We start from the raw sequence: 12,614 nt of genomic DNA, 5'->3' as shown, positions 1-12,614 counted from the left end.
CACCTGCTGTATGGTTGAGGGAATAGGATAGGATTCCTAACATCTATCTCAAATCTCTCACTACACAATTTACACTACTTACTAGGTCATTCATATCAACAACTGTTGTAATCTCTTCTACATTTCAACCTTGCTTTATTGCCTCATACTCTCTGTCATTCTTCCTGGCAAGTACTCCTCTGATACTCTTTTCTGCTCACCCTGAATCATTGAATCTCCATACTGATACTTAAAACAGATTCATTCATCCTTCTCTCACTGGCATCCCTGAATCTTTCTGCTTCCAATCTTTCTCACTTTTCCTCCTATTTCTTGCTTCCACAATCTCTTGACTTTATGCAGTTTCCTCTCTTTCCCCTATCCCTTGCTTGCTCATCCCTTCTCTCACACCTGCTCTTGTTCTCCTCACACTAGTCAACCTCTTTGGTCTCCTAATCTCTTCATTAATCCTCCGCAACTCAGTCTTCATGCCTTCCATTTCCTTTATCAGCAATAATGGGTCTAAAGCAGTGGTGTTCAACCTTTTTTACTACGCAAGCTACTTTTCTATACTAAGTTATTCGGCGATCTACTCTCTTATATATAGATCACGTTCCCCCAACCTGATATCTGATTGCCACAACTATGCAGTTACATGCGCTCACTCACTTCGGAGGACCCACTCTCCCAGCCCTAAAAACTTTGTGTATTTAAAAATGTATTTATTACTTTTAATTATTTTAATACAACAAATAAAACATAATAAATTTAGTTTAATCCTTTATCCAAGTGTGAGCAAACAAGGTTTGTGCCTGAAAGTATCTTCAGGACTGGGGTAAGGTGGTACAACACCGGGCAACTCGTTGCAAAGGGGAGCAAGCTAACATCACTCCTATTTCAGTATCTCCCATAATGCAAAACACATCTCCTTGCGGATATGTATGATGTTATGCATTAAGGGAAGGGCCACTACCCAGACTAGTTTCGACCTTTATCGAGGTCTCTTCAGTGGGAGCCAGACCCAAGTGGAGATACCAGGCAGAAGCATTAGCAAGGTCATCTCTACCTATAGGAGTTGCCAAATGGTGTGCCACCTTTTTATTAAATTACTCTGGATTTAGAGAAAGATGTTGAAAGTTTATTTTTCACTTGGTTAGACTATAATAAATTTAGTTTAATCCTTTATCCAAGTGTGAGCAAACAAAGTTTGTGCCTGACAGTATCTTCAGGACTGGGGTAAGGTGGTACAACTTTGTTTGCTCACACTTGGATAAAGGATTAAACTAAATTTATTATAGTCTAACTAAGTGAAAAATAAACTTTCAACATCTTTCTCTAAATCCAAAGTAATTTAATAAAAAAGGTGGCACACCGTTTGGCAACTCCTATAGGTAGAGATGACCTTGCTAATGCTTCTGCCTGGTATCTCCACTTGGGCCTGGTTCCCACTGAAGAGACCTCAATAAAGGTCGAAACTAGTCTGGGTAGTGGCCATTCCCTTAATGCATAACATTATACATATCTGCAAGGAGATGTGTTTTGCATTATGGGAGATAACGAGATAGGAGTGATGTTAGCTTGCTCCACTTTTGCAACGAGTTGCTCGGTGTTGTACCTACCACCTTACCCCAATCCTGAAGATACTTCAGGCACAAACTTTGTTTGCTCACACTTGGATAAAGGATTAAACTAAATTTATTATAGTCTAACCAAGTGAAAAATAAACTTTCAGCAAATTAAACAAATATATTGGAATAAAATATTTATTTCTCTATTTTGGTAAACCAAAGTTAGAAAAAACAACAGATTGATTACAAACTCACAAGATGCAGGAAATGCTGGTTGATTAAAAAAAAAGTTAATGTGAAATTTGGCATTGTACAGACCTCAAAATAGTTTCATAGTCAGGTTGATATGAAGAAGTGGCTAATCTCAGATAATCATCCAAACGATCATTTGTAATTTGGTTTCTTAATTTATTTTTTATGATGTTCATATTTGAAAAAGCGGATTCTGACAAGTATGTCGATACAAAACACAACAGAATTTTTTGTGCAATATCAGTTAATATTGGAAAGTTCTGGAAAGTTGTAAATCTTTATTATTCAAAATAATTTCATTTTTATTTTTAAAATCAGAAAATAAAGATTGCTGCTGCAAGAAACGATTCTTTTATTAACTCTCCATCAGTAAAAGGCTTTTTTTGCTTTTGCTAATAAATGACACACTTTCAAAGATGCAATAGTGGCTGATATTGGTTTATTTATTACTTTCAAAATTATATTTTGTTGTCCAGAAAGTCCTGCCTTTAAATTAATAATTTTTGATTCATGTATTTTGGAATTTTGGGGAAAATCTTCATCATATTTTGCATGTAGTGATCGAAAATATCTCTCAATATTACCTTTTTTTGGAATTGCTACAGATGAATTACAAATCAAACAACAACACTTTCCATTTACCATTGTAAAGAAATAATCCATTTCCCATTTCCGGTGAAAATGATGTGTTCGATTTCTTTGATACACTCATGATTATCCTCAAATTAAAAAAAAAAAAAAAACTTTTAAATATTTTATTTAAAAAAAAATATTTATAACTTATCAATTAGCAAACAAAATAATGATAAATTTAGAGCAACTGAAACTCAACTTAAATTCTAACAGTGGGTAGTGGAACGTGTGTGATTTAGTTACGAGTTTAAAGCGATTATAAACGAAATGCATACGATGTGCTTTGCTTATAATCTTATTCACTAGGCTCTCTGTTTGACTTCCACTGATCCAAATTAATTCATTTACCTGGACTTATAAGAAAATTACTGATTTGACAATTTTAACAAAAAATAAATAAAATAAAAAATAAATACTTAAAGAGAATTAAAAAATAATACAAAATAATGATAAATAAAATATTATGTTTTCGGTTTTAATTATATTTGTAAGTAAGGAGGAATAAACAGGAGATCGACCAAAAATCGCTCCGCGATCGACATGTCGATCACAATCAATAGGTTGAACACGTGGTCTAAATGATGGGGAGAACACTGACATGTAGGTAGGAGTAAAGATGTTTTGATTTCATTGTGTAAGGCTTTGATCAGACTGCATATGGATTATTATATGTGCATAGATTTGCTCATCAGGTTTTCACAAGGATCGAAGAGATGTTGGAAGTCAGAACAATTGACTAAGGTGGTTTCTGGTCTCTGGAATGTAGAATATGAAGGCAAATTGAGGGATTGCAAATTTCAGTTTCTAGTGGATAGAATTATGAGGGGGGAGGGACATGATCGAGACATAAGTTGGTAAGGAATTATTACCAGATTAATGTGGATTAGATTTTTCATAGAATGGGTGGATACATGGGGAGAACAAGATGCCATCCACTGGAAGGTATATAAGGAGGAGGTGAGAAGTAGGTTTTTGTCTGGAGAACTATGGGTAGTTGGAATGTATTGCCGGGAAATGTGGTAAGTGTAGGGACATTGAATGTATTCAACTCATAGTACGCTGAACTGTGTATGTGATGGATGACCCCCTGGTCATTGACTCCATGGCACTCTATAGTAATAATAGTAATATTCACCATTGTATAATGAATCATTGGCACTTTTTTTTTAACACACATTTGGTTGTATGTAATAGTCTAATAAATTTTATATATTTCTCAAATTTTATAAGTAATATATATTTCTCATCATCGAATTCCTGATATATACCCTCAAGGGATGTACAGGATATGATAGTACTACATGAAAAAATTACATCATTACTAACTTCCTATCTACAATTTTCCTCCAAATCAGTCTGTTACTGTCAAGAATCCAATATTATCAGATCTTATAGTTATGTCTTCTAAGGCAGAACTATAAGATCAATCCACCTATAACTTGGTCTTCCTCTGGGTCTTTTTCCCGCCAACCTGGCAGACAACACTTGTTTTGCTAATCTTTCCTCTCCCATTCTGTTTAAGTGGCCATACCACCTGAGATTAGCTCTGCTAATGCATTCCTGGATGCTGACAATGTCAAGTTCTTTCCTAATAGCTTCGCTTTTAATATGATATTGCCATTAATGCCATCTGTTCACACCTCTAATCTTTCTCAGGACTCTCATATCTGCAGTCTCTAGTCTTTGGTCAAATGTTTTACTTCTGACACAGCTCTCAGATTCATAAGTAAAACTGGTTTGAACCTGTCTTGTATACAGCTAATTTAGTGTTCCGACTTATTTCTCTCTTATTATATATGAATTTATTCAATGACTTCATACCATACCAGCTTTGTTGATTCTGTTGTCTATTTCCATATTTAATTTACCATCTTCACTAAAAATCATGCCTAAGTAGCTGAAATGTTTTACTTGTTCTATAGGTTCTCCATTCACAATGCAGTTGATATTTTCAATGTTTCTGCCTATTTTCATTGTCTTTGTCTTTTTAATGCTGACCTTCATACCATATCTATTACAACAGTTATTCACTTTAGTCTGGGAATATTGCAGACTTGTATCGGATTTATTTAGAAGTATAACATCATCCACATACAGCAAAGAGCTGACGTTAACATCTCCAATTTTGATAGCAGGTTTAATACCACTTTCCTTCATAATGTTATCCATATGGATAATGAATAAGAGCGGGGATAATGTACATCCTTGTCTGATGCCAGATTTAACATTAAACCACTGTAGCATTTTGAATAGCTTCTCTCTTGGCCCCTTGTCATATGCCTTTTCCAGATCGACAAAACTTAAATACAGATCTTTGTTATATTCTCATGATTTCTCAACTATCTTGTAAAATGAAAATCTGATCCTGACAGCCTCTATTTGGGCTGAATCCAGCTAGTTCTTCACCAAGCTTCTCTTCCACAATCCTTCTCAACCGTTTCTCAAGTATACTTGAGAAACGGTTGAGAAGGATATATCTTACCAGGAACACTCAGTAGGGAAATACCTCTATAATTCCCACATTCAGTTTTATTTCCCTTTTTATATATGGGTACTATGAGAGCTCTACTCCAAACATCTGGAATTCGTCCCTCTGTCCAGGCCTTCTGAACTATGCAGTGCAGCCACTGGGAGATATATGGAGGTATAAAAGTCTTACACTGTAAGACTTTTATACCTCCATACTTGAGCATTTCTGGTCGAATATCATCTACTCCTGCTGCCTTTCCACATTTCAGGTTTTTGATGTCTTTTTCTACTTCAAGTATGGAAATGTATTCCTGACTGCATGCCTGGTCAGTGTTTTTTACCACTGTGCTGTCATCAATGCTTGCTCCATTTAGCAATTTTTCAAAGTAATTACTGCATACATCAAGGATTCTTATTTTTAGAGGTACCTGTGGCATAGTATAATTATTAAAGAACACATAAGTCCACAGTAATAACTTTTAATTAATAAATAAGGTATAGATAATTCATACTAAAACTAATAGTACATCTTCAGTGTTACAAACAGATAGGAATGGAATACAAGTAACGAACATTCGGTGGATCACCTGTTAAAATACATTGTTGTCGCGAGTCAGGAGTAGATGATTTCTGGTCGAATATCATCTACTCCTGCTGCCTTTCCACATTTCAGGTTTTTGATGTCTTTTTCTACTTCAAGTATGGAAATGTATTCCTGACTGCATGCCTGGTCAGTGTTTTTTACCACTGTGCTGTCATCAATGCTTGCTCCATTTAGCAATTTTTCAAAGTAATTACTGCATACATCAAGGATTCTTATTTTTAGAGGTACCTGTGGCATAGTATAATTATTAAAGAACACATAAGTCCACAGTAATAACTTTTAATTAATAAATAAGGTATAGATAATTCATACTAAAACTAATAGTACATCTTCAGTGTTACAAACAGATAGGAATGGAATACAAGTAACGAACATTCGGTGGATCACCTGTTAAAATACATTGTTGTCGCGAGCTAGGAAATAAAAGAAATTAATAAATAATTAATATTTTAGATAATTGGTTTTTTTTTTAAAGATTACATAAAATAAAAGTCTCCCAGATCTTCGAGAGAGAGAGAGTGACAATCATTTCGATTTAAATTTGGCCGGTGTAAAATAGCTTCACAACTTTCATTAAAGAGGCCTTCATATTTGAACCTGCATCTATGAAGGATGCAGGTCTAGCACAACACAGTATTACCACTACCCATAATATCCAGGGGGCTAAAGCTGTTCTCCTTCATAAATGCAGGTTCAAAAATGAACGCCTCTTTAAAGAAAGTTGTGAAGCTATTTTACACCGATCGAATTTAAATCAAAATGATTCTCTCTCTCTCAAAGATCTGGGAGACTTATTTTATGTAATATTTAAAAAAAAACAATTATCTTAAATATTAATTATTTATTAATTTCTTTCATTTCCTAGCTCGCAACAACAATGTATTTTAATAGGTGATCCACCGAATGTTCGTTACTTGTATTCCATTCCTATCTGTTTGTAACACTGTAGATGTACTATTAGTTTTAGTATGAAATATCTCTACCTTATTTATTAATTAAAAGTTATTACTGTATAATTACGTGTTCTTTAATAATTACATCAAGGATATCTTTTTCTCCAGTTTTCAAGTCACCTTTATCATCTCTAATTCCTTTTATAGCACTCTTTCCTCCATTTCTGAACTTCTTCAACAACATCCAAAATATCTTGCCATCTTCTTGATATTTATTTTCTATGTTCTTACCAAAGTCCTCCTATGACTTTTGTTTAGCTAGTTTTATGCAGAGTTTAGCTTTCTTACATTTGTCTCTGTATTCTCTAAGAGCACAAGCTGACTTATTTGCCAGGAACTTTTGATATGCTTTCTTCTTTTCCTTCACTGCCTCTTCAACTTTCTGTTTCCAGAAAGTTAACATGGAGTTCTGATTTTTCTATTCTTGCAGACAACCTGAATCAATCAGTGTTTTCTTCAGGGCTTGCCACTGAATCTCCAAGGTTTGGTTCCTGTTCTCAAACTCTTTCATTTTTTTCTTCCATAATCTTTGTGTATTTTAGTCGACAGTTCACATCTGAGAGCTGCTCAACTGTTATTTGTTTTAAAACTATGTCACGTCATTCTTTTCAATGTGAAATTCAATTTTATCCTGCTCAAGACTAAATTGTGATCACTTCCAATTTTAAATCCTCTGTGCACTCTGGTGTCCTGCACCAGGGAGAAAACATCACTATCAACAGTAACATAATCAATGAGACTTTTCTTATTCCTTGCCTCTTCTCTTCATGTGAATTTGTGCACATTTTTATGTTGGAACATTGTGTTAGTAATAACCAGCCCATGTCCTGAGCAGAAATCCAACAGGTATTTGCCATTATTATTAGCTTTGCTCTTTTCTCCAAATTTTCCCAAAATATTTTTGTATGTCTGACAATCATTTCCTACTCTGCTATTTAGATCCCCAACAAGGACCAACTTTTCCTTTTTCATTGTGTCAGTTGCTTAGTCTAAAGCCCGAAATATATATATATATATATTTGAGGCTTTAAATATTTGAATATTTAAATATATTTGAGTTATAAATATATATTTATAACTGACATAATGTATTTATTTTTGTTAAGTTATAAATATTAATCAGTTACACTAATGAAAATATATTGAAGGAAGGGTGATGGTGAACATGCCGAATAGTTTGATCATCTCTCAATGCCATTAAAAGTTTTCCATTTCAGCAATATGACTGTCACATTTATGGATAAATGTAGTATTAACCGGTGTAACACTCACTTTCTACTTCACTAAGAAATTTTTTCTTTGTTTTTAACAACTGTAACAACAGTAGTGCAAGATAAATTTAACCTCTTCCCTACCTTAGTGTAATACACCATTGTCACTAAATTTAATAATTTAAATCTTATTATTTAATGTAAAGTTTAGAAGTCTTCTTTTCACTAGAAGCAATAGTACCCTTACTTTTTTTTTTATCTGCCATTATTAACAGCAATAAAATAAAATAATAGTTATAAACAGTTAATTCACAGCAGAACAAACCATGGGGAGATGCATCTAGCAGTAATGTCATAAGCAAGCTTAGTGTATGAAAAACTGCATCAGTTGATTCACAGCAGTCATGTCACTAAAACTGGCATGTGAGTGAATTTGACATTGTATAAATTGGCATTGGTCATAACTGAAAAGCATTATATGAGCAAAACATTGTAAGGTGGGGTGTTATGTATTTTGAAAATTGGAAGAATTGCTTATTGTTAAAATAAGATTAATATAATTTGCTGATTTCAGATTGCATTATGTATGTGTGTGTAAAATAGAGAGTGAACTTTAAAATTTTACTGCTTTTTTTATTACAGTAACAAATGAACCATTATCTAGCTACCAGTTCAGTGCAGGGTATCCTTTGCTTGGATTGAGTATTTACTTTATTATTATTTACTTTTTACTGATACTCAGAAATTGTGAGAACACAAAACTTACTATTACACTATGCTTTCTGCTCAATTTGTTATATTTATGCACTAAATATTATTGTGCATTCTCTTCACATCACTCTCTGTAAGAAGTATCTTTCTGCTATTTTGTTTGCATTGTTGATCCAGTTTCAGATGTCACTGTAGTAGTTCTCCTCAGATGAATGAAGGTATCCTTGAGCTGGAAAGAACTGAGTTTAAATCCTATCTGAATGTGAGAATTTCCTAAGTGAATCTTTGAACTAAAGGTGAGTCACTCAATCCTATGGGTTTTTTCTCTACATGGAGAGTGGTGATATTATTTAAATGCATAAGTTTGTGAGGAGTTGTAACCAAATTAATGTGGAGGAAATGTATTTTTAGAGTAGAGGGAGACAGGGATAGAACAAAGTTTATCAATGGAAACTGTATAAGGAGGGAGTGAGGAGCCGGTGCTTTGCATTGAGAGTGGTTGGTGAGTGCATAAACTGTCATCTGGTTTAAGGCACAGTTTAATGATCTTTTTGTGTGAGTGTTGATCTTCCATGATGAGCCATTTTTACTCATAATGTTAATAATAATAAAAACAAACAATCCAAAGGGTACGCAATTACCAGGAATAACAAGCTCACCTAATATCTTTAGTTGCTTTGACATAATTCAGACTAATTGCATATTCAGTGAACTTTCAGCAATAGCCCGATCCTCTTGTAGGTGGGGGGGGGGGGAGAATTCCTGCTCCTGTGAAAAATCTAATTACAACTGCCTCATAAGTCCTTTTCATGAGCTGTTGCTTGTCTCATGTCTTCTCTTTTCATTCTGTTAAAGAAACTTCTTGTACTTTCAATTTGTTTCTGCTAAGTATTTTTTGTACATTTTTTACATTTTGTACATGATTTTGTACATTTGAAAATTTATAAGGGTATTTTTTTTTAATTAAATTTACAGCCTGATTGTGTAGATATTAACCATGAGTAAAAGTTATATAAATTTATAATATATTGGAGTTACGTGTATAGAGAAAGATTTCTTCAGTGAGAAAAGAGAAAAAAGAAAGTGCAAAATTAAAGAAATTAGAGACTGTTAGGAAGGATACAGGTGTGTGTGTGTGTCGGGGGGGGGGGGGGTAGTAGGAGGCACCATTGAGGTGAGTGAACAAATGGAACAAAAAAGTACCTGTGGATCCAAGGCAAGGGAATAGTGCAATTTATGTATGCTACTAGTATAAATGATAAAAATGGTTATGGAATAATAACATTTACACAGGAGAAATGTTTTTCTTACATACAGAATTTTGGGCTAAGTTTCATAGCCATTGTAATTGCAAACAGATTAAAAGCAGTAAATTGGAACAACACTTTGCATCTAAGCACATGTGACAATATATACCTGTTAATAATTTGAGATTATTTTATTATTTTAATCTATCCTCAGTTTTATGAGATTTCTCTATAACAATTATTTTTTATTCTCCAAGTGTACTTATATATTTATTTGCACAAGGGTTCACTCCGATTGGTGCAGTGACCTCTTTTTTTTAGTATTTCTTACTGGCTTAAACCAATATACAAAATGATGGTACAACATGACAAAATTTCGTGCTGGCTGGGGCGTCGCCCAGTTACACAAGGCCCCAATTGTTTTCGCCAGGGAACCAGGGTGAAAAGCAAAAAGTCAGCTACTGGAACAAATCTGAAAGCACACCCCAACTCAACATCACCAGAGTTAGAGATCAGTACTATCAACATAAGAAGCCTGAATGGCAAAGAAACGGAGCTAGCTGAGGAATTAGATAAGTACCAGATCGACATAATAGGGGTGACTGAAACAAAAAAGAGAAAAACTGTTGAGATCTTTCTGAGCAATAAATACAAAATGTTATATTCAGGCAATAACAATCAAGGAAAAGAAGGAGTAGCTATAGTATTCAACACAAAATACGAGGCTAATCTTCTTGAATGGCAGGCAGTCTCAAGTAGAGTGATGTGGGCAAATATCAGAATAGGGAATTGGACAATGAGACTTATTTGTGCCTATGGTCCCACAGAAGGTTCTACTAAGGTAAAAGTGGAGGAATCTTTTGATGCTTTAGAAAAAGCAGCTGACACAATGAAAAAGGAAAAGTTGGTCCTTGTTGGGGATCTAAATAGCAGAGTAGGAAATGATTGTCAGACATACAAAAATATTTTGGGAAAATTTGGAGAAAAGAGCAAAGCTAATAATAATGCAAATACCTGTTGGATTTCTGCTCAGGACATGGACTGGTTATTACTAACACAATGTTCCAACATAAAAATGTGCACAAATTCACATGAAGAGAAGAGGCAAGGAATAAGAAAAGTCTCATTGATTATGTTACTGTTGATAGTGATGTTTTCTCCCTGGTACAGGACACCAGAGTGCACAGAGGATTTAAAATTGGAAGTGATCACAATTTAGTCTTGAGCAGGATAAAATTGAATTTCACATTGAAAAGAATAACATGTAAGAAAGTTTTAAAGCAAATAAAAGTTGAGCAGCTCTCAGATGTGAACTGTAGACTAAAATACACAAAACTTATTGAAGAAAAAAATGAAAGAGTTTGAGAACAGGAACCAAATCTTGGAGATTCAGTGGCAAGCCTTGAAGAAAACCCAGATTGATTCAGCCATAGAGGTATGTGGGGAGGTTGTCTGCAAGGATAGAAAAATCAGAACTGCATGGTGGACATAGGAAGTTAAAGAGGCAGTGAAGGAAAAGAAGAAAGCATATCACATATGAGTTTATTATAGTAGACTGGTTTGTTTGACTCTATCCAACTTTGGCAGAATTAACAAGTAGCTGGGATGAAAAAACGTATTTGAAAATGAGATTTCATCTTAAACACAAGACTGTAAAACTGTAGTAACAGTTTATTATGAGCATGTGCAACTTATATACATACTTTATGTTGAAGTCCTGGCAAATAAGTCAGCTTGTGCTCTTAGAGAATACAGAGACAAATGTAAAAAAGCTAAACACTGTGTAAAAGTAGCTAAAAAAAGTCATGGGAGGACTAATTATATGAAGAGCCAAAGGCTTCAATTCGGGCCTTTGGCTCTTCATATAATTAGTAATTTTTTAGGACACCTTCTTGGAAATTCTCATAGAAGGGATGTAAGTTCTATTCGCTACAGACTTGGTATTAACTAGGTCTACCTACTCACTGATGAGACCTCAATAAAGGTTGAAACTGGTCTGGGTAGTGACCTTCTCTCATAATGTAGAACAGTAATACAGCTCCTAGGAGCTAAGTTCACATTATGGATAAATACCAATAATAGTGATCGGAGTTTGCTCCACCCTTACTATCAGTTGCCTCAGTTTGCACTACCAAATGGGTCAGGTGTTGCACTATCCAGGTATTTGCTTAGGCTTGGAATCACCGAACTTTATACAGTTTCTATATTCGGCATGAAATTCTTTGAGTTTCTTATTTGGCTAAGAAGCAATATGGAATGTAATTATCCCTTAACTTAAATAAGTCATGGGAGGACTTTGGCAAGAACATAGAAAATAAATATCAAGAAGGTGGCAAAATATTCTGGAGGTTGTTGAAGAAGCTTAGTAATGGAGGAAAGAGTGCTGTAAAAGGAGTTGGGATGATAAAGGTGACATGAAAACGGGAGAAAAAGATATCCTTGAAGTATGGAGTAATTACTTCGAAAAAGTGCTAAATGAAACAAGCAGTGATAGCACAGTGGTAAAAAACACTCAACAGGCACACAGGCAGGAATACATATCCATACTTGAAGTAGAAAAAGCCATCAAAGGCTTGAAATGGGGAAAGGCAGCAGGAGTAGATGATATTTGACCAGAAATGCTGAAGTATGGTGGTATAAAAGTCTTACAGTGGCTGCACTACATAGTTCAAAAGGCTGGACAGAGGGGCGAATTCCCGATGATTGGAGTAGAGCTCTCATAGTACCCATATATAAAAAGGGAAATAAAACTGAATGTGAGAATTACAGAGGTATTTCCCTACTGAGTATTCCTGGCAAGATTTCTGCAAGTATACTTGAGAAATGGTTGAGAAGAATTGTGGAAGAAAAGTTTGGTGAAGAACAAGCTGGATTCAGGCCAAATAGAAGCTGTCAGGATCAGATCTTCATTTTACGACAAATAGTTGAGAAAGCATGGGAATATAACAAAGATCTGTATTTAAGTTTTGTCAATCTGGAAAAGGCAT

The 12,614-nt window shown here is 34.5% G+C and overlaps 1 protein-coding gene across 2 annotated transcripts in view; it reads left to right on the top strand.

Moving 5' to 3' along the window:
• Positions 1–12,614, top strand: part of LOC150096478 (type-1 angiotensin II receptor-associated protein-like) — a 152,548-nt gene that overhangs the window by 124,958 nt on the left and 14,976 nt on the right. For both annotated transcript variants that reach the window (XM_090408474.1, XM_090408475.1), the window contains exon 6: positions 8,312–8,351. In XM_090408474.1, coding sequence (XP_090264600.1) covers positions 8,312–8,351 — 40 coding nt within the window. The remainder of the gene's footprint in view (positions 1–8,311; positions 8,352–12,614) is intronic.

This window comes from Typopeltis vanoorti, chromosome 18 (assembly GCF_054136105.1).
Source record: "Typopeltis vanoorti isolate ZY-2024b chromosome 18, IOZ_Tvanoo_1.0, whole genome shotgun sequence".
In the NCBI taxonomy this organism is placed as follows: domain Eukaryota; kingdom Metazoa; phylum Arthropoda; class Arachnida; order Uropygi; family Thelyphonidae; genus Typopeltis; species Typopeltis vanoorti.
This window is presented reverse-complemented; position numbering and strand designations above follow the sequence as displayed.